The following is a 23,012-nucleotide window of genomic DNA, read 5'->3' as shown; positions in this document are numbered from 1 at the left end:
CCAAGTGAGATTTACTCCAGAGATGCAAGGATGCCTCAACATCTGCAAATCAGTCAATGTGATACACCACATTGACAAAGTCAAGGATAAAAATCATATGATCATTTCAATAGACGCAGAAAAAGCATTTGACAAAACTCAACATCCATTCATGATAAAAGCACTCAATACAGTGGGTATAGACAGAATGCACCTCAATGTAATAAACATACTAAAGCCTGTATATGACAAGATCACAGCTAACATCATATTCAATGGTGAAAAGTGAAAACTTTTCTTCTAAGATCAGGAACAAAACAAGGATGCCTACTCTTGCCACTTTCATTCAACCTAGTATTTGAAGTCTTAGCCAGAGGAATTAGGAAAGAAAAAGAAATAAAATGCATCCCAATTGGAAAGGAAGAAGTAAAACTGCCACTATTTTCAGAAAACGTGATATTATATATAGAAAACCCTAAAGACTCCATCAAAGACCTCTAGAACTAATAAACAAATTAAGTAAAGTTGTAGGGTACAAAATCATTGTACAAAAATCTGCTGTGTTTCTATACACTAATAACAAATTATTGGAAAGAGAAATTAAGAAAAGAATCTCATTTACAATTTCATCAAAAAGAATAAAGTACCTAGGAATAAATTTAACCAAGTAGATGAAAGACCTATACACTGAAAACTACAAGACATTAATGAAAGAAATTGAAGAAAACATAAATAAATGGAAATATAAACCATGCTCATGGATTGGAGGAATTAATATTGTTAAGATGTCCATACTACCCAAAGCAATCTACAAATTCAGTGAAATCCCTATAAAAATTCCAATGGCATTTTTCACCAAAATAGAACAAAGAATCCTAAAATTTGTCTGGAACCACAAAAGACCCTGAATAGCCAAAGCAATTTGAGAAAGAACAAAGCTGAAGGCATCAGCCTCCTTAATTTCAAACTACATTACAAAGCTATAGTAACTAAAATAGTACCAAATTAACATAAAAACAGACACAGATCAATGAAACAGAATAGAGGGCCCAGAAATAAACCCATATATGTACCGTCAATTCATTTACAAAAAAGGAGCCAAGAATATACAACAGGAAAAGGACAGTCTCTTCAGTAAATAGGGCTGGAAAAAATTGACAGCCACTTGCAAAAGAATTGAACTGGACCACTATCTTACACCATCACAAAAATTAACTCAAAGTAGATTAAAGACTTGAACATAAGACCTGAAACCATAAAACTACTCAAAGAAAACATAGACAGTAACCTCCTCAGCATAGGTTTTGGCAATGATTTTTTGAATCTCACACCAAAAGCAAAAGCAACAAAAGCAAAAAAAAATAAAAAAGTGGGACCATATCAAACTTCAAAGTTTCTGCACAGCAAAGGAAACCATCAACAAAATGAAAAGGCAACCTACTGAATAGGAGAAAATATTTGCAAATCATATATCTGATAAGAGCTTAATATCCAAAATATGTAAAGATGTCATACAACTCAATGGCAAAAAAACAAACAATTTGATTAAAAAATGGGCAGAAATGAAGGTATGAATTGAGATTTTTTCCACGGAGACATACCGATGGCCAACATGTACATGAAAAGATGCTCTGCATCATTAACCATCAGAGAAATGCAAATCAAAACCATGATGAGATATCACTTCACACCTGTTAGAATAGCTGCTATCACAAAGACAAGAAATAAGCGTTGGCGAGGATGTGGAGAAATGACAACCCTTGTGCACTGTCGGTGGGAATGTAAATTAGTGCAGACACTATGGAAAACAGTATAGAGGTTCCTCAAAAAATTAAAAATATGATCCAGCAATTCCACTTCTGGGTATTTATCTGAAGAATATGAAAACACTAACTCGAAAAGATATATGCACTTTCATGGTTATTGCAGCATTATTTACAATAGCCAACATGTGGAAACAACCCAAGTGTCCATCAATGGATGAATGGATAAAAAAAATTATGGTGTATACACAATGGAATATTATTCAGCCATAAAGAAGAATGGAATCTTGCCATTTGCAACAACATAGAGGAACCTCGAGGGCGTTATGCTAAATGAAATAAATCAGACAGAGAAAGACAAATACCATATGATCTCTGTCTCTTATATGTGGAATCTAAAAAAAAAAAAAACCAAAAACACAAGCTCAGCAATATAGAGAGCAGATTTGTGGTTGGTGGAGGTGGGGGAAATGAAGGATGAGAGAAATGAGTGAAGGGGCTCAAAAAGTAAAAAGAAAAAAAAATAGCTAACGTTTTCTGAGGCTTTCTTTGAGCAGGTACTAGACACCGTCCCTACAGCATTTCTTTCATCTCCATTTGCAGATAGCAATGCTAAGATTCAGAGGTCCCCTGTCCCAGGTTACTTCAATAGCAAGTGCCCAGGAAACCCAGAATGTATCTCCCCTCAGTGCCCACATCCTACCTCAGTGCTGATGTTATAACTCCACATTGTGCAAGTAATTTTAGAAGATTTAGGAGTCCAGCCTGATTCATTAACTCCTGGTTAAGAATCTCTATTCCATCCCATCCTACCCATTTCTCAGAAGAGATGCAGAAGCTCAGAGACTGAGTAGCCTGCCGGACAGCTGAAATCTCACGATGTCAGTGGTCGCTAGGCGAATGCACAAGGCATCTCCCACACTGACCTTCTGCTCCCTGAGATGCCCCACTAGCTCCTCCAACCGCTAGTTCCTCACCTGTTTCGCCCACCTGGGTGCAGGCAAGGAGCAGCGGAGCTTGCGGGAAGCAGTGGGCAGAGGCACTCAGGCTCTGACTGATAGTGGCAGTTCTGGGTTGGTGGAGATCTGTAGATGCATGTGACTGTGGCCTCTGGGCTGGAAGTGACTAGGAAGGTGGCCTATCCTTTGAGACTTCATTACAGGGAGGTGGACAGTCTGGAAAGGCTAATGGGATCTCCCTCCACACACACCTCCTAATCACAGTGACCAGGAAATATTTTTTCCAAGAAACTAAATTTAGTAAAGGTAAGAGTGCATAGCATTTTAAACTTAATCCACATCCCTCTCTGTGCCTTCCTGGTGGCAAGTTTTTGTGGTTAAGAATGCAGACTTTGAGGCTACATTGTGTGGATTAAAATCCCAGCTCCTCCATTTTCTAGCTATGTGAATCTGAGCAAAGCATACCCTCTCTGGGCCTCAGTTTCCTCATCTATATAATGGGGATAATAATAGCACCTCATTCATAGGCTTGTTGGGAGGATTAAATAGAACTGTTGTGCCTGGTACTCTTTCCAGGATCAGACAGGGCCTGGGAGGCTCTGGAGCATCAGGGGGTGCCACAACTACTCCAGGCACAAAAGTTGATCAAGCCAAGACAGACACAGAACTGAGGAAATCCCTCCATATATACTCATATATCCTAGGGGAAGCAGCTACCACCTCAGGGACCTTAGAGCCTTGGTGGAGCCGGGGGGTGGGGCGGTGTGGGGGTGGAGTGGAGGGTGGAGGGGGGGGAATATAAGAAGAAATGGAAAGAAGAAAGTAATATAACTGCTATGAAATAAAAAGTTAGGTGGCCATATATTCTAATTTGCTCAAGAAAGGACCAATTTACCTCTGTTGTCTAAGTGAAATTACTAATAGTTCCTCCTTTCATTCTAAAATTATATGTGGTCTCTTTAAAAATGCTCTTGAGTATAACAATCTTAGATTTAAAATAAGGTGGGTCAGAACATTAACAACTTTTATTCCATAGCTGCAGGCACAAACTGAGCGCAGTGTTAGATTTAGAGAGGGTTACTGAAAAAGCACAATCGTTTGTGTGTGTGTGTGTGTGTGTTTGTATGTGTTAAGGAGGGAGTGAGAGAGGGTGAAAAGGAGAGAGAGAGAGAAAGAATTTATATTAAACAGTAATTCTAAGAATGAACCATAAAATAAATGCTGGTAAGGCAGAGAAAAAGAAATGAAGAAAATGTGAAAAGGTAATAAGGTCACTTTATTTTCAATGCATTGTAATTGAAAGATTGTTGAATTGGGATTCAAGAGAAAGGGAATTGTTAAAATAGAAAGGGATAGGTTGGGAACTGAATACCTAAAATTTAGATTATTAGTAATTTACATGTATGTGTGGAAATACAAATTCTAAAGTATTTCCAAGGAATTAGGTAGATGAGGTAGGATGGTCAAGATCTTTGGAGAAAAATTCAGAGTACTGAGAATCAAATTGTTCCAGCTATTTATTATTGCATAACAAACTATCCCCAAAAGTACTGGTTTAAAACAAGTTACTGTTATTTCTTACGATTCTGTAGATTTACTGGGATCATATGGGCAGTTGTAATTTGGAGTCTCTCTCTCTCTCTCATGTGGCTGCAATCAGATTTTGAATGGAGCTATAATCATCTTTAAGCTTCATTTAGAACTGATGCAATTGATTCTGGCTGTTAACTAGGAGTTCAGCCAGGATGTCAACCACATGAACTCTCCATGTGGTCCGGGATTCTCACAGTGGGGTCGCTGTGTGGTAGAGTGTCCAAAACACAAATATTCGAAGACATCAATGAAGAATATGTAAGGTTTCTTGTAATCTAGCCTCGAATATCCTAAAATGTCACAGCTATTGCATGCTTTTTTCAAGGAAGTCACTAAGGCCAGCCCAGATAAGAGGGGAGTGGAATTAGATCACACCTTTTGAAGGAGCCGCAAAATCACATTGCAGAAAATTATATGGGATACAAGATATTGTTTTTGCCATCTTTGCAAAATAAAACCTACAACAGTGCACCCTCTGACCACAATAAAGCATACCTCCTCCCACATGCAAAATACATTCATTTCTTCCCTGAGATTCCAAAGTCTTACTTCCATTATGAGACTAGTTCAAAGTCCAGGGTCTCAGCCTCTAAATCAGGACAACGTGTGAATAAGGCTCCAGGAGTTCTTCAGTTCCTTGCATACAGAATCTTAAATGCAGTCTTCTCAATTTGAAGACCTGTGTAGTAAAGAAATGAGAAAGAAATCTGCTGCCTACACAGCCAACATACCATAGTGACACAGATATAGGATAATTGCAATAGATACTCATATATAAAACCTTGGAAGAGTTGTCTCTGGCTAAAATCCAGCCAGAAATATATCACCAGTTTCTTAATATGGACCCAATCCTACTCCTTGGGAATGATTCTCCATAGCTCTTGGCTAACTTGTGGGCAATTGGCTCTATATTCTGTGTCATCTACGCTTCTTAATGAGAAATGACTTGTGTTTACATCCTAGTACTTTTCTCAGTCTGCTTCCTGCCTAATGAGGTTGGACACCCAAAGCCCTCATTTCATTTTGCGCTAACTCTATCCCTTTTAGTACATTTCTAAATGTCCCCATCTGTTATGAGAGGTTCGGGGATTCGATCGGAGACGTAAAAGACACTTTCCACTCCAAACAAATGGACTGAAGGTATATTTTATTATATAGAGGATAGTAAAGGTGACAGTCTGCAAACAGATCCAAATAGGTCAAATATTAAGAGGGAAAAAACATCAGCCCGACTGGAAAGGGAAAACACCCACATCGGCTGAAGAGAAATGACACAAATCAACCAGAAAGAGAAACAGCAGGTTGACCGAAAAGAGAACACATCAAATCAATTACTTCATATCAAATCAATTACTTCACATCAAATCAGTTGCTCACAACATCCACGTCCCACTGCCGGGAGAGCCCTGTCAATCGACGCGGCTGGGCAAGGATCACACGTCCTGGGCAAGGTGTCCCTTCCACAGGTGGAACTCTCACCGGGTCTCAGTTTCCAGCAGTTTTTATACCATCAGTAATTTTCAGAGTAAGCAATTACAGAGTTTGCAGAGCAAGCATTTAGTGTTTCCATGCACAAAATGGTTATCAGTGGCGTACGTGCACTGAGCCCCCTGGCTAACGTTCCAGCCCAGTAGTTGTGCACGTGCATTGTTCTCTTTGGTTATCGTCCCAGCCTGGCACAGATGGCCAGTCCGTCCCGTACTACGATGCTCCAAGAGCCTTGAAATGTTACAACTTGCAACTCTCTCTGTGGGGGAAGGGCCAGTTCCCACCACACAGAAAGCAGCTTGGTATTTCTGTTTGTGCTGGTGGCTGTAGGTCAATGGAGCGGCCAAACATGGCTGTACTCATGTCAAGACACCATCTGTACATTTTTCTTAAAAATTGTAGCTCTCTATGAATTTTTCAGGGTTTACTCCATTAGACAAAAGTCAGACTCATAAATACCTTCCAGATTGCTTCCTGTTTGATTTTTGCTGAGAGTTATGGTTCTCTGGGAAAATATCCTTAAGATTCTAAGAAGATTCTTTGTCTAATTGAAACGATTTATTAGGCATACCTTAAATATTTCTGTATTCTTAGCAAAGGATCTTACAATCTCATCCTAGAGATATTGTACTCTGAGACCATTTTTTCCTTTGAGAATATTTTGTCATTTGGAGAAGTTAGGGGAAGTAATCAATTTTTTTATTTGAACCCAGTCAGCCATGACTCCTTTTAATTTACTCTAAATTATGCATGAACACTGAATAATTTCATTTTAGCTTATATCTCTTTATATGTACCTTATCATATGCGGCAATGATACTCTGCTTCAAAATCTCCTTGGCCAAATGCGTCAGTTAGTTAAGCATATTTTCTATTTTCCATATTATTGCCAGCTATGATATTGCCAAATTTTCTACAACTACATAGCACTCATACCTTTTTCTCCAGCCTCCAATAGTAATTTTCTCACTCTCTTTCAAGTCTTCATTAATAGTCTCCTCAAGACCCTTTCAGCTTCTGCCTGTTGCCTTATTCCAAAAATAATGCCACATGTTTTAGGTTTTTGCTACACCAACACCTTACTTCCTGTTGCCAATTTCTGTATCATTTATCTATTGCTGCATAACTAACCATATCCAAATTTATTAGAATAAAATAGCAAATTATTATTTCTTATGGTTTTATGGCTTGGCTTTGATCAGTTAGGTAATTCTCTCTTTGAGTGTCTCATGCATTACAGAGAGGTGTCAGTTGAGCCTACCAATACCTGAAGTCTCAACTGGACTGGATATTCAAGGTGATTTGCTAATGTAACTGGCAGTTGTTGTTGACTGTTGGCTGGGAGTTCAATTAGGGCCTTCCACCAGAATATTTAGACGTGGCTTCTCCATGTACCTTGAGATACTCATAGCATAGTGGTTGGGTTCCAAGAGGGAGCCTACCAAGATCAAATATTTCAAGAGACCGAGGTGGAAACTGCAAATATTTTTATGGCCTAATCTCAGAAGCCTCAGAATGTCACTTCCACTGAATTATATGTCAAAGAATCCTTAAGCCTAGCCCAGATTCAAGAGAAGCAGAATTAGACTCCAACTACTGATGTGGAAATGGCAAGTTCACACTGCAGAAAAGCATGGAAGATGGAATATATTATTGTGGCTATCTTTGGAAAATACAATCTACCATGCTAAGTTATCAAACAGTCATCTCCGTGGACATTAAAATCACCAAAAATCTTGACAAGAACTTTTTGTTCCAAGAGCCAAAGTTCTTTAAAGGCTGAAATAAGTAGACATACTTGATAATATATTCTGATCATATGAGATTTAAAGTTTTGGAGTTTTAAGACAGATAATAATACTAGGCAAGAAGCAGTTCTATGGAGCATAAAGGAGAGCTGCGTTACTTCCAGGTCCAGGAAATTACTACAACAACCAAGTCTATGAGTTTTTCAAATGACTAGGACTTTTCTGATCTGGAAGGATCCAAATTTCTCAGGTATCAGAATCACGTAGACAACTGTTAAAGAACAGAACATAGGGACCCATTGAAGTAGGATGGAGTTTGGGACTTTGAAATTTTACCAAGTTCCCCAAGTGATTCTAATACCTACCAATGCTTGAGAACCACTTTTATAGATGATTAATTTTCCTGGATGATTCTTAAAAGAGGGTAATCATTCCTGTTAGCTTTACCAACTCTCATCTGGAAAGTGTCCTACAAAGGTATCCCAAATTGTTAAACTTTTACTCATCTCTTTTAGCCTGTTTATATGAATAATATTCTCTCCACATTATATATGATAACATCCTACCCCATAAGTCCTGGAAATCTATCTCAAAATAAGGTAGATATTTCCCTCCAATCTCCCTTTTCAGGCAGATATATCTTCTTCAACATTTTTTTTTCTGTCACCTCTCTTGACATTTACCTCCTTATCTTGTCTCAGTGATTCCTACAACTTATAGTGGATTTCTAGGATTTCATACATATTTAAGTCCTGATTGTAAATATTCTAGCTTTAAAAAATGAAATGTATTCCAAAATCAATACAGTTACCTGTTTCCTCTCCCAAGCTCTCAGTCTCATGTCACTGGGTACCTCTAAGAAAAGAGTGGGATGATTTTTTCCCGAAACTGCTTGGTCTTCACCCCATAAATGATTGGATTGAGTGCAGGAGGGATGGCTACATAGAGGTTTGCAATCAGTATGTGGAAGGAGTGAGGAATATTGTGACCAAAACGGTGGGTGAGGACAGAGAACATGGCTGGTGTGTAGAATATAAGAATGACACAAACGTGGGAACCACACGTGTTGAGGGCTTTCTGGCGGGCATCCCGGGATGGAAGTTTAAAGACAACACAAAGGATGAGAGTGTAGGAGATGCCAATGAGGATCAGGTCTGACGTAACAGTCATTAGAGGCACAGCAAAGCCATACCAGGTGTTGATGGAGATGTCCGCACAGGCGAGTTGGGCAACACCTATGTGCTCACAGTATGTGTGGGGAATGATGAGTGTTCGACAAAAAGGCAGTCGCTTCAACAGGAACACACATGGGAAGATGATACAAAAGCTCCTGCTGACAATACCCATCACAATCTTAATAATAATCTGACGGGTGAGAATAGTGGTGTATCTTAGGGGGAAGCAAATAGCAACATAGCGATCAAATGCCATGGCCAGCAGGATGGCCGAATCCATGGCAAAGCTGTAGTGGAGGAAAAACATCTGAGTAAGGCATCCAGGAAAAGTGATTTCCTGGGGACCTAGCCAGAAGATGCTGAAGGTTTTTGGTACACATGTATTAGACAGGATGAGGTCTGTAGTAGCCAGCATGGAGAGGAAAAAGAACATGGGCTCATGAAGGCTGTGCTCCGTGGAAATAAGGTAGAGAAGGACACTGTTGCTCACAAGGGCCACAAGGTAGGTAATAAAGAAGGGAATCCCAATCCAGATGTGGAACTGCTCCAGCCCTGGGATTCCCAGTAGGATGAATGGGCCTGGATTGAAGCTGCTCAAGTTGAATGTGGCTATCATGGTCTTCGATTGGGTGTGTCTCATAGACTGAAAATAAAAATTTCATGGCTTATTGTTAGAATGATTTACAGATGTCCACCTCTGAGCCTTCTCCAGTATCATCCCTTCACTTTCAGCTCTGGAAAGTGCTAAACTATCTCTCTTGTTTTCTCTTTACTAATAAACATCTGCCAAATTTTTAGCCACAATTTTAAGTCATAACAGAAGTGGTATTGAAATAATTTTTTCCCAGAGACACAGTCATATAATTCTGAACAGAGTCCTGCCTAGCTACCAACAACCTAAGAAATTTTCTAAGAAAATATGTGCACAAAATAATATTAGGCAGAGAAATGATTACTAGTCAGGGATTTGGAGCAAAGTTCAATGTGAAGCCCCAGCTCTGATGAACCGGAATAGGAACACTAGGGTTACAAGGTGCTGAACGAAGCCAGGCTCAAAGTCCAAAACCAAAGCTCATCATGCTGTCTCTTTTCTTCTTTACTCTTCTATCCACACTAGAACATCTGCTCTGGCTCTCATTAGTGTTATAGAAAAGTTCACCAGCATAAAGAGGAGACAAAGAGTATTATTCCCTAAAATCTAAGGTTTAGATGGTTTAATCTGTCACTTCAGATATCCCCAGGTTGGAGAAGTTTTTAAGAAAAGACACTCTCCAGCAACTTACTATATTAGATTTGGAAAGAAGATAAGAAGATAGAACCCTTCTCTCAACCCTCACAGAAGATAATCCCAGCAGGGGGAGCCCGGTATCCTTGCAACATTATGCAATGACATTCTTGCCCCTGTCTAATCTATATAATGACTTATTCTCGTGAGACGTCATTGAAACAGTTGAGCCCATCTGCCAAAACTCCTCTATTTTGCGACATGATACACAAATCTTTTTCTCCAACTTCGGTAGTCACTCATTTTTCTTTCTACTTGTTCTTGAATGTTAGAATTATGCCTTACTCTATTCATGTCTGCTGCTTTCTAGGTCGACAAACTCCACCTGGGTGACATCCCCAAATGCCATGACTTTAACTGTGACTCTTACCTTAAAGATTCTAAAGTTTATAATCTTGAAGATATTCCTCTATTCTCAGCGTTTGAATTAGTTATATTATGCCTCAATTTGGAACTAATTATCCTTTGCCCACCATCTCTTCACTTAGAAAACCCACAGGCACATCCAATTCAGCATGTTCCAAACTACCCCATTTCTCCTTCCATTGCTCCAAATATGTTTATCCTTCAATGTTTTCCAACTCATCAAATGACAGTATAACACTATCAGTTTCTCAATCTAGAAGCCTTGAAATTATCTTACTCATATCTCTCTCACACACAATCGTCCTCCACATCTTCTAAACAATTATCATATTACATGTATTCACTCCCTACTTAGGGAGTGAATATTAGATCTACTTATTGAATATTACATCTACTTATCGCTATATTACATCTACTTATTGTTACCCCTGCATTAACTGCTCTATCCTACATGCCATCACGTCTCATCAAGACCTCTGCATATGTCTCCTAACACAAATGCATCCCTTTTCCGTGAGCAATTACAGTTAGATGAGATGTAAGGTCTCTATTCCAACTAGAGAGAAAAAGAATGTGGAAGCCTGTAATTCTATATAGGAAGAAATGGCAAGGCTAGCAGTCAGCAGCAGTGAATATTATCTGTGCTCAAATCTAGGAAGAGTCCATTTCATTCAAGATAGATTCAGTTTCGGTAGAGGACAACACATCAAGAAGCCTCAGCTAGGGTTCAGAATCCAGGCTCCAGGTTCCCTAATCATTGACACAAAATTATGTGTAAGGCTGCTTTCCCCACATCCCACGTCCCATACCACATAAACACCCAGATAACATCTAAGAAAAGAAAGAAGGACAAAGTGGAAATTGGAAGGACAAACTATTACAGAGAAAGAATAATTAAACAGGAGGTCAATAAATTCCAGGACAAAAATACCACAATTAAAGACTAATCAAAGTGAAAAATATATAATTCCATTAATATTTATTTAAAATATTCCTACAGATGACAAAAACAAAGCCCTTTGATCCGGTGGAAAAACTGGCAATGGATATGAACAGTCATAGAAAACATATTAATATTTAATAAATATAGAATAAAGACAAAAATATTGATGATACCATTGACAATATCTAATTCTGTGAAAGGTCTGAAGAAATAATAACTGTTATAACTATTTTAGTAGGGTTTACTGTATAATGTTCTTAGAGACTAATTTGGCAATATGTATCAAAGCATAAAATGCACCTAGCCATTTCCCCAGCAGTTCCAAATATAGTAATGTTTCCAAAGATAGAGTTATACAAATAAAAAATGGCATAAGGTTATTCACAGCAGCAACATTTATAATGTGAAATTTGAGTGAATTATAATATGAAAATTGAAAAGCTGGCACCAGTTTAAATTTTAATCTGGGAATGATTTTAGCATTTACCGTATGTTCATACAATGGAAGAGTACATAGCTTTTAAAAAGAATAGGATAAAGCTATGTGTATGGGAATCAAAAGATGCCAAAATATATTTAAATGAAAAAAGGCAAATTACAGTACAATGCTAGTATATGTTATTAGTGTTAATTTGGTGTTCATGCTGGTATTTGCGTTTAAAAGTCTGGATGAATCACACACATCAACTATTCCAAGTAATAATTATAGTAGAGCTTTTTAGGGTGGGATGGAGAAGGAAATTTGAACTTTTAACTTCATATGTATAAAATTTACTTGTCTTACAAAGTAAACTTTTATTAAAGTAAAATATTAAAAATTAATTACTGGCAAGTTATTTTATATATGTAATGCAACATTAATCAAAATTCACCTGATTTATATTTAACTGGTAACATGTCAGAATATTTAAAAATAACAGTAAATATATGTAAGAAAAATATTTTAAATGATAATAAAGAAGGGAATCATGCCATTTATGAGCTACAGATAAAATGGCATGATTAACTTGAATACATTTATTAAATGCATAATACATAAAATAAATTAAACATATAAATAAATCACATAGTATATTGTTGGCTCAAAAATAAATATACCCAAAGAGCAGAATACATAGCCCCCAAATTGGCTATAATTTTTATAATACTATATGCAATTGGAAGAATTAAATCAGTGAGAAAATACGATTATCCCTCAAATTGTTTGGAAATTATTTGTTATTTATTGTGAAAGAAATGTAGTTAGAGCCACCATTTACATTAAGTAAAATAAAATTCCTCATGAATCAAAAAGATATGTGTAAATCAAATCACAATGAAACCTCTAAATTGCATTAAAAGGGTATGTACCTGAAACCTGTATGAGAATGAGGTTTTTAAGAAGTACATTTAGGTGAATAAATAAGTAAGGTAGAAAAACAAATGTGTAGATATAGACTAGACAAGACCACCAAAGACCTCACTAAATGGCAAAATTTCAAAAAGTAATAGAACCTGCTTTATGATGCAAAATTTTAGTCTTAAACACATTATCAATTGAATAAGAAATAATTAATACAAGTATATTAAATATCCCAAATTGGAAATTAATTATTTTCAAAAGAGAAAAAAGTAGTAAATGCAATCAATAATATCTTGATCATGAAGCATTGTAATCCATACCATACCTTGTCCTTTATTTCTCTTTTTTATGCTGTGTGTCTATGTGAAGGTCTCTCCTCTGCCCTTTTTAGGGAAAGGATTATCCACAGTTGGTCAATGGGTCACAGAAAGACGGTTGTAAGATCCATTCTAGAAAGCAACTATTCAATTCCATTATGTATTTGTGCCCTCCATGATGTGTAGGGTGGGTGGATATCTTAGTACTTGCTGCCATTATCCCAAAAGAACAGGACACTCATTCATAAATGTACTCACAAATACAAACATGCTTACACATATAAAATAACCTAAAAGTCTCTGAGGTGGCATATGCAATTTCAATCTCCAGATGGCTTGCCCCTGTCTGATACGGCCAGGCTTAAGTCTATCATTACCACTTATTCACTTTAATTTTTTTTACATCCTTAGCATTATAAATTTTAACCTTTAGAAAAACCTAGAAATGTTTTGGAGAGAGCAATGGGAGAGGCTTAGAACTAAGCTCTTATGAGACACTTCTCTTTCACATCATTCTCTTACCATGAGTATCAGCTCTAGAATCTATATTCAAAGTTCTAATCTAGGTCTTATTTCCTAGAGCCCTCCACCAGCTCTCTCTATCCTCTCCATCTGCTCCACTTATCATGAGCTCTACTCCCTGTCAACTTTACTCCCTAATAGTTCTATATTGCTCACCACCAGCTTATACTTTGGAAGTCGTGGTCCTGGAACTGTTTTGCAAAGGCAGGGTAAGGACCAGAGAGTGCAGAAAGACAGCAGGCAAAAAACAGACCAAAGAACAAAAGAAGCAGTTTCTGAATCAGTAAGGATAGACACAGGGACAAAAAAGACAGGCTTAGGGTCATACTCACAGTAGGGAAGAACAAACACAGAGCCTGGAGGAGTAGAGTGCAGGGATTCTCCAGGGATTAGAGACAAGTTAGAACAGAGAGTCTCTGAACCAAGGGGACCTATGGGCCTCAGGGCCCAAGGCCCCAAGTCAGTCTAAGACATGAGCAAGGGTTCAACCAAATTAACACTTTCCCAGCTTAGGAACTTACATCTCTGCTCAAATCAGTGGTGGCTTGGGAGTTTTGGAATCCGGGATGAAAGCATACCTGAGTGTCTGCAGGGTCTTGATCTAGCTTGATCAGTAATGTGATAAAGATGCTATAGCAAGAGTCAGATCTTCCATGTCTACCATGTCTCCAGGCCCAATCTAGAACTCCTAAAACTTCTTGTACAGGGATTGTTGCATTTCCCTCTGAATCTCTGATAGAGTTTATTTCATAGTGGACAATCAATAAATATCTGTTAAATTGAAATAAATCTGCTTCCAGCCTTAGATACCGAAACCCTGGAGACATTTCTCACTGTAGCTGCCATTTCCCCAGGTGTGAAGAGGCCTCTCTTGTTAGATACTTATGTCAATGTTCAGTCTTGCTTGGCAGTTCTCTCCATCTTCCCTCCATGGAAAATCATCACTACCTTTGTGTTCAGTCCATTATGTAATATACAGGCTAGTAATCTGTTTATGTGGGGAAAATCTCTAACACAAAGTACATGCAAGTCTGAAAACCATAGATAGCCAGCTTGATTACAGTCTCATCTTTCCAACAGGAAAACACTCCATACAACCTCCCATCAACCTCCCATACAACTTCCCAAAGAGAAAGTCGACTTTCAATATCTAGTGGCCAAAAATACAGAACTCATCCTTTGTTTAACTCATCCTTTCCTTTGTATTTTAACAAAATATTTAACTGTTCTGGAAATCAGTTTCCACGCCTATGAAAAGGGAATAATAACTTGGAAATGCTTAATTGAAAGAGGAGGTCTGAGGAATAAGTGGGGAAACATCTATTACTTTATTGTGGAGATAATATCTTTCTCTGTGACTTTCCAACGTTTTCTCTGATTAGGTTGAGTTACAAATCCAGGTAGAGTCCCACTATGAAAATAGGCATTTCATTCATTAATTAAAACTCATTTGCTTCAGCAAAAACTCCTGCAAATATTTTTTACATACCTGTTATGAACTAGGAGCATTGCAAGTGATAGGAATGCAATGGTAAACAAGGCAGGAATTAACTTGGTCCCTGATGACATAGCTGAGGGGACAGACATTAAAGGACAAGTATACAAGCAGTCACCCTATTAAAGTTGTGATAAGGCTTGAAATACAAAGTGCATTGTGTAATGAGAATGTATACAAGACATACTAATCTAATATGCAGGATTAAAGAAGGAATATCTGAGGAAAGATTTTTAATTGAAGCCTAAATAGAAACTGTCAAACAATGAATAAAGAGTAGACAAGTATGGTGTTGTACTGTCTTAATTCATTAACAGTAGTATCAGTCTGCCCTGTGGGGTCATTTTCTCCAACTTCCCCAAAATACAGGCTAACTTGATTAAGATCCCTAGAATATTTTTTCAATTGAGTATGTAGGAGATACAGTTGAGTTTAGGACAAGTTGAGTTTAGGATAAACAAGATAGTGATTGAAATAATATACTATGGAATCTAAACTGGACAGAGAAGGAAGAAAGGAAAAGTTAGGGATAATGGATGGAACAGGGATTTCTGATGAAGTTTAAATATGTATGAAACCTTTAATGAGAACACATGGTGGGTCAGATATTTTCATAAGACAGGGTATAAGAAGATGCCTAGGACTAAGTTTCTGTCTTCAAGGAGCTCACTATAAAGGTGTGGATACATAAATACATAAGCAAATAAGTATGATGGTTTATAATAGTGGTATGAAAAAGCAGCCCCTGAATTTGTCTCTTCTGAACTGCCTGAAGGACATTACAGACAGCAAAGAAAGTATCAACACACACACACAGAGAATTTTATCTCATTATGCCAGTTTACTCGTTACTTCTTACTACCAAATAATTTAATATGTTCATCTTGATTAAATGTATAGCTTCTTTTCCAGTAGAGATTTTAGGAAATAGATGTTTTTGTCCTGTGACAGTTTCTTAAGAAGAGTATAGATGGCTCTCACCCAACTCCACACACTACACACTCTACTCACACTAAGTTTTATTTTTTGTAAAGGAACAGGATACTGAGTATGACAACACAAAAGAAGAACATCATGTTGGGAATTACTTGCTCAAAGAGCCAGGGGAGTGTAGATGAAGTGAAAATAAACATAAATGAAGTGTAAATAAATGTGAATTAAGAGCAAGGCTCTGAGTTCCATGGAAGATTGCTCTTTCCTTTTGTCTTCCATCCCCTGCAGTGAATCTAAGGACCATACTTACTCATAATCTTGAAGACAATGGAATTATTGAAGAGTTTCAAGGTGAAAAGTGACACAATCATATGTGAATTGTAAAATGATCATTTCGGTTTTTATAGAAAGAGTGGATTGGATGGAGCAGGGTTGGAACTCCTTTAAAAGGATGACTTTGAAATACTCTCAGAGAGACAGATAATAGATAAGGACCCAGACCAGGTCAAAAGCCATATGAGAATGCGATGAATATAGCTACTGGAATGACATCAAATTCAACTATTCAACTCAAGAATTTAGTCCATTTTGTTAGAGAATGATGTAGGATAAACCAACGACAAGCCACAGGTTTCTGGCTTTAGAGTTCATGTTTGTGGTGTTGCCATTTATGGTAAAGGAAAACAGAAAAGGGAGGGCATTTTTTATGCAGGAAGTTAATAAATTTCCAAGTCAGCTTTGGAGAAATTAAGTTCAAGGAGTATGTGAATCATTCAAGTGAGTAGATATCCAGGAAGCATTTGGATAAAGAATCCAGAGCCAGGCAGACCTGGATTTGGATTTTAAATTTACTAATTGTCTTTCTGTAATCTTTATAAATCTGTATTGCCTCATCTGTGAAATGAATTAACTAATGTTACCCTCTCATAATTATTTTTTAAATTAAATATGTTGATACTTGTAAAATATGGGCTGAGTAGTGAAAATTTTCTTGGAACATGTAATTGAGGAAAATAGATACAAAAGATAATCAACTCTATGAAATCTGAGATGGGTAGAGAAAAAAGTAAAATAACTAAAGGACACAGGAGGAGGGATTAATAATGTATAGAATGAGGACTGAAGTGTGAAGCAGTAAGTTTGGTAGTTGTAGTAGAGAGAATTGACAGCTACTTAAAGAGGGAAGGCAGGAGGCTTTGCCTTTAATTCAAGAACTGATAAGCACAGGGCTGTGTTGCATATTAGGAAATATATAGCCTTCAAATATCTCAAAAGCAGCAGCAGGAAAGATGTAAACCTTACTGTTAGTGCTCTTCTGGACCCGTCATCACTTTCTTCATATAAGTGGTGAGAAAATTAAACCAAGAAAGTTCTTGATTTTCTAGAAGTCTGGAAGATTTTCTTTCTCCTCTTTCCCTCTTGTGTATACTTTGCAAGTGGGTAGAACTCTAAAATGTCAAGTTAATAGGAGTTACAACTTTACTTCTATGTCTTCCTGCCTTATACAAAATTTCACCTAATCAATTTTACCTAAATTTCTCCTTCAGTGGCCCTCCTCACTCATTGTGTCTTGTTCAAAGAGAAGAGGAGAATAAGTTTGTCCTGGATCTGCTGGGTCTTCACTCCATAAACAACAGGATTTAGAGCAGAAGGGATGGCCACATAGAGGTTGGCAAATAGGACGAGCACATTTCGCGGGACACTGTGCCCAAAGCGATGAGCAAGGATGGAGAAGAAGGCTGGTGTGTAAAACATGAGGATAATACAGACATGGGAGCCACAGGTGCTGAGGGCCTTTTGGCGGGCACCCTGAGAAGAGAGTTGAAAGACAGCGTGGAGGATGAAGGTATAGGAGGCAGCAATAAAAATCACATCTGAGATGACAGTCATGAGAGGCACAGCAAATCCATACCAGATGTTGAGGGAGATGTCAGCAGAGGAAAGCCGAGCAACACCTATATGCTCACAGTACGTGTGTGGGATGATACGTGTCCCACAGAAGGGTAACTGCTTCAGTAGAAAAACATCTGGCAGGATGACAGAGAAGCTCCTCACAATAATGCTCACCACAAGCTTAATGATCACCTGCGGAGTCAGGATGGTAGTGTATCTCAAGAGGAAGCAGATGGCCACATAGCGATCAAACGCCATAGCCAACAGGATGGCTGAGTCCACTACAAAGCTGAAGTGGAGGAAGAACATCTGAGTGAGACAACCAGAGAAGGTTATTTCCTGGGAGCCAAGCCAGAGGTTACTGAGCAGTTTGGGCACTGTGGCAGTGGACAAGATGAGGTCCGTGGCAGCCAGCATAGAGAGGAAGAAAAACATGGGCTCGTGGAGGCTGTGCTCAACTGCAATGAGGTAGAGGAGGATGCAATTGCCCACAATAGCCACACCATAGATGAGACAAAAGGGAATCCCAATCCAGATGTGGAACTTCTCCAGGCCAGGTATTCCAATAAGGATGAAGGAACTGGGGGTGTAGCAGCTCAAATTATACATGGTCTCTTCAGTCTGGGATCCATGGGTTTTTGAGCCCTGGGGAGAAATCAGCTGTCAGAATGGGCTGTGAAAGATAAGAATTTCACTCTGGTGCTGCACCTGGTTGAGGACTGCAACTGTCACATTCAGGGTTCCTACATGAGAAGCCACCTCCTGTCCCCTCAAGCTGGCACCTATAGAATTGACTTGTTATTGCCCTTTTTCTTTGCCATCAGCCCCAATTCATTTCTTTCTATATTTATTAATAAACCACGTGAAATGGTTATTTTTTTTGTCAGCAATTTTATATGATGAAACCTGAATAACTATGTCTTTTTATTAATGGAGATTATTTAGTATAGGCCCAGGGTCAAATGGGAAAAAATAGAAATATGTATGAGAAGGAAGGAGGTGTGTGTGAGGGAGAGAGAGAGGGAGAGAGAAATGTTAAAAGTATTAAATGGGATAAGCAGTGAGGAAAGGGGAGTAATTGACTTTTATAGAGCAAATATTATGTTTCAGACAATGGCTTTGATAAAATAAACTGAAGAGTTTCAATAAAGCAGAAGAAAAAGATAAAGAAAAGGAAGGAAAATGAAAGGACCAATTCCAGTACTGTGGGTGGTATGGGAGCTTTGTCACACAGGAATTGAAATGTGAATCAGATTAGGAGGTATGCTTACTGGGATATGAGTATAAAAGAATGCATCTACCAGAAAATGCACAGGGACAAGTAAGCAGCATTCTCCTCACTCGGGCAGAGAGCAGTAAGCTCAGAGGATAATTTATGGCTTCAAGGGCAATGCCCTAAACCTGGAAGACTCTGTTCCCTAACATTAGTACGGGAGACAGCTCTACCCATCAGTGAGGCTGGAAATGCCTCTCTAACAGATAGGGACCAGTGGCATTTGGCCTAAGCAAAGTAAAGCAGAGCAGATTCTCACCTCCTAGACATGAAACAAAGAATAATAAAGTTTTACCCTAATGTTTTCATTTCTGGTCTGCCAGGGCTTGGTCCCCATCTTTGGGAATTTTCACTTTTGCACTAAATAGATCCTGTTTTTGGAGGTACATTTTGCATTGAAAATATCCTTTGAGTTTTAACTCTATTGTATGATCTAGTTTATGAAGTACTTTTGAAATGGAAATCAGTAGCATTGATACCAGGAAGCACAGCACTGAAGAGGTCCAGCACAATTTGAGCCATCATTAGACCAATCTTGGAGAGGTTTAGTTCTTACCCACCCCAACAAATTTACTAAGTAATTCAACAAGCTTTTAAAGAAAGGAAGTGGATTTTGTGGACAAGTCATAACAGCTCTATATTATTGTGTTTGTCAGGAATCTGTAGTTTTGTGCACAAAGAGGGGAGAAGGGTTCAAGCCATGTAGGATTTTTGTGACATCTCTGCCAGAACCCCAGTCAAAGCTTTACATAGTCAGCTTCTCTAACTTAGGGGATGGTTTCCTCGTTGCCAGAGTCCTCAATTAGCCAAAGTGAACAAAATATCTACTAAGAAGAATGTAACTAGTTTCCACTGTCCAAAAGCAGCTTCCCCCACCCCTGGACCCAAAAGAATGTATGTTCTGAGTCACACCTCCAGATCTGATGCAGACAGAACTCCTACAGGCTCTGAGCTTTCATTAGAATAATGATAGCAATAGAGTCTTCATTGAAATCCTCCTTGAAAGAACGGCCACATCATCTTCTAGGGCATGAAGAGCAGGTAGACTGGGAAATTCCCAAAATGTCTCTACAATTTAGTCTAGATTGCAACTCAGTCTCGTGGAGCACAGAATCACTGCCTCTTGACATGAAGCACATTTTCTTAGGGTCACAGGGAATAAATTCAAAGAAGAGAACAATAAATCATCAATCGTTAAAACTATGAAGGAAAAGAAAAGCAAAAGAAAACATTCAAACCAAGGTCTGCTGCTTCAATCAAATCCTATTCTGACTTCAGCTCTTTTACCCAAAGAGCTCTTCCTTCTTCTGAATTCCCTGCTGTATTTCTGGTCATATTAGTTAGTCTGCACTTGAAATCAATAGTTTCCTGCCAGCATCTGCCTCCTTATTATGGGATCATTGGTGTCAGTAGAGTCCTTCCTCCCAGAGTCCTGTCTTCCAGGGCACAGCTCCTACTGCGACACTGAGTATATACTAGGCTACATTATCTGACAAAAAACACCAGAGCTAGTGTAGGATTTTCCTCCTCCCTGATTAACTATAGTTTTCAGCTCACCAAACTCTTTCTTCTGTCTCTTGCTTTACAGGAGTAGTGGGAAGTATCTTATTTAGAAGGAAGCAAGTAAAATTTTAGGCTAGGAGAGGTTCTGTAAGAGGTAAAATGAAAACGTTTATGCATTTCCTTGTATTCCTAGGAGATAGAACTCAGGTTATATGGGCCCGTCCATTTCCCATTCCCAGACAAGGGATAAAATCAAGCATATTAATTCCTTTCCCTTGAGATGGAACGTAGCTTAGTGTTTTTAGTAAGCTGTGGATATTGCATCCCTAGGAAATTCCATCTAGATGATTCAGACACAGTCAGTTGAGAGAGAATTCTCAGAGGCCCAAGAATGTTCCTGTACTTGGGGTATTCTTCAATTAGTCTATTCTAATTGTATAATCTTGTATCAATACTGTACATTTACAATTAAAATTTTCTACTCTTAATATTGGAATGTAAGTGCTACAACTTTTTCTTCAAAAATTTTTTAGCCATTCTTGCCACTTTGCATCACCATGAAAGTTTTATAAGTGGTTTCTCAATTTACACATGCACACACATACACACTCTTAGAGTTTTTATTTTGATTGCACTGAATCTATATATCAATATAGAAATACTTTATATGTTTATAATACTGTCTATTCTTATTATGAATATTATACATAAATATGATATATGCCTCCATTTTAATTTCCTCAATAATGGATTAAGATGTCCATATGTTCTTAAAAATTTCAAATATTGTTTTTTGTTGGATGCAGATTGTTTTCTATGGCTGCTATAACAAATTACCACAGACTTCATGGATTAAAACAACACAAATTTGGGCCAGTCCCAGTGGCTTAGTTGTTAAGTTTGGTGTGCTCCACTTCAGCAACCCAGGTTCAATTCCCAGGCACAGACCCACACCACTTGTCGATGGCCATGCTGTGGTGGCGGCCCACATACAAAACAGAGGAAGATTGGTAACAGATGTTAGCTCAGGGCAAATCTTCCTCAGAAAAAATAAAAGGAGTGTTGGTAACAGACGTTAGCTCATTTTCCTCCGCAAAAAAAAAAACAAAAAACAAAAAACACACACAAATTTATTATCTTACAGTTTTGTAGTTTAGAACTCTTGCATAGGTCTCCCTGGGCTCAAATCAAGATGTTGAGAAGACTGCATTCATTTCTGGAAGCTCTAGAAAATACTGTTTCCTTGCTTTTTCCAGCATCTAGAAGCCCCCTTCCTCAATCTTCAAAGCCAGCAATGTTACCTCTGCCCTCCTTCCATTCTCACATTTCCCTCTGTCTCACCTCCTCTGAACTTCCTCTCCAGCTTTTAAGAACCCCTGTGACTACATATGAGCCACTTCGATAATCAGGGATAATATTCCTATTTTAAGGTCTAATGATTAGTTTCATCTGATATTCATCTGAAACTTAATTCCTTTTTGATATACAACCTAATGTAATCACAGCAGTTTAGGGTGAGGACATCATTTGGGCAGCCATTATTCTGCCTGCTACACCAAGTTCTGTAGTTTATAAATTATGTTTGTCAAACTCACTACTCTTGAGAAATTTTAATCTGATAGATATGTTAATAATAATAGATGCATTTAAATGTCTCATTTTATTTTGTTAGTTTCTCCTTGCTTCTTAGTTAATATTTTACATATTAAGGCTACATTGTTATATACATATACACTGTCTGTTTTCACGTATCCCAGTGGTTTGCAGCATCATTCTGAGTGGGAGATCCCCTCTGACTTCTCTCTTTCTTCCGTGCTTTCTTCTAGTGCTCATCCTTCCAGTTACCTCTCCTATTCTCCTAGGTACTCTGCCCTGAACCAAAGATTAATGTGGCGGTGTCTGATCCTGATCCCGTGATGATTTCATGAATATCATAGACCTAGTTTCTAAAACAGAAGGAAGATGGGTCCAGTGCCCGAGGGCAGAATGTGTTTGTATCCTCTCATATCTCTAGGAAAAGCACTTTATGTAAACTTTAATCTGGAAAATGATTTGATACCAGGTTTTTGGTGTGTGTGTGTGCTTGCACACGTCTTTACTTTACATTTTGATCAGGGACCCTATCCCCCATTCTTGGCTTCAGATAGTAGCCTCAGTTTTGGTCCTCTACATGAAAGAACTTATTAAAAACCTGCAGGAGCTAAACTTCTTTCTAGGCTACCATTTCCTTTTTCTAGATCTGAAACCCGGAATATCTACGGATTTGTGAACCCCCTGATCCATAATCCTTGTTTTATTATTTTTTCCTGATCTTCAGGATATAGGAATGTACCTGTAGGGCGTCAGAGGCAAAGCAACACTCAGGAGGAAAATAATGCCACACTTTCCACCTCAGGGAGACTGGATAAGAGTCACTTGAGCTGAGAGTGCCTAGC

At 38.2% G+C, this 23,012-nt stretch overlaps 2 protein-coding genes across 2 annotated transcripts; both read right to left on the bottom strand.

The window, feature by feature from the left end:
* Positions 1 to 8,385: 8,385 nt before the first annotated feature.
* On the bottom strand, positions 8,386 to 9,321 carry LOC131408065 (olfactory receptor 52H1-like). Its single transcript, XM_058544631.1, has one exon. The coding sequence runs from the start codon at positions 9,319 to 9,321 to the stop codon at positions 8,386 to 8,388; it is 936 nt and encodes a 311-aa protein (XP_058400614.1).
* Positions 9,322 to 17,468: 8,147 nt separating this feature from the next.
* Positions 17,469 to 18,410, bottom strand: LOC131408064 (olfactory receptor 52H1-like). The gene has a single exon (XM_058544630.1). It carries the CDS (start codon positions 18,408 to 18,410, stop codon positions 17,469 to 17,471), a length of 942 nt encoding a protein of 313 aa, XP_058400613.1.
* Between the last annotated feature and the right edge of the window lie 4,602 nt (positions 18,411 to 23,012).

This window comes from Diceros bicornis, chromosome 7 (assembly GCF_020826845.1).
Source record: "Diceros bicornis minor isolate mBicDic1 chromosome 7, mDicBic1.mat.cur, whole genome shotgun sequence".
In the NCBI taxonomy this organism is placed as follows: Eukaryota; Metazoa; Chordata; class Mammalia; order Perissodactyla; family Rhinocerotidae; genus Diceros; species Diceros bicornis.
Note: the sequence above shows the minus strand (reverse complement) of the source record. Positions and strands in the feature narration are given on the sequence as shown.

What these genes read in the sequence shown, in the direction of transcription:
- LOC131408065 (XM_058544631.1), bottom strand. Translation starts at nt 9,321, where the DNA reads ATGATAGCCACATTCAACTTGAGCAGCTTCAATCCAGGCCCATTCATC.
- LOC131408064 (XM_058544630.1), bottom strand. Translation starts at nt 18,410, where the DNA reads ATGTATAATTTGAGCTGCTACACCCCCAGTTCCTTCATCCTTATTGGA.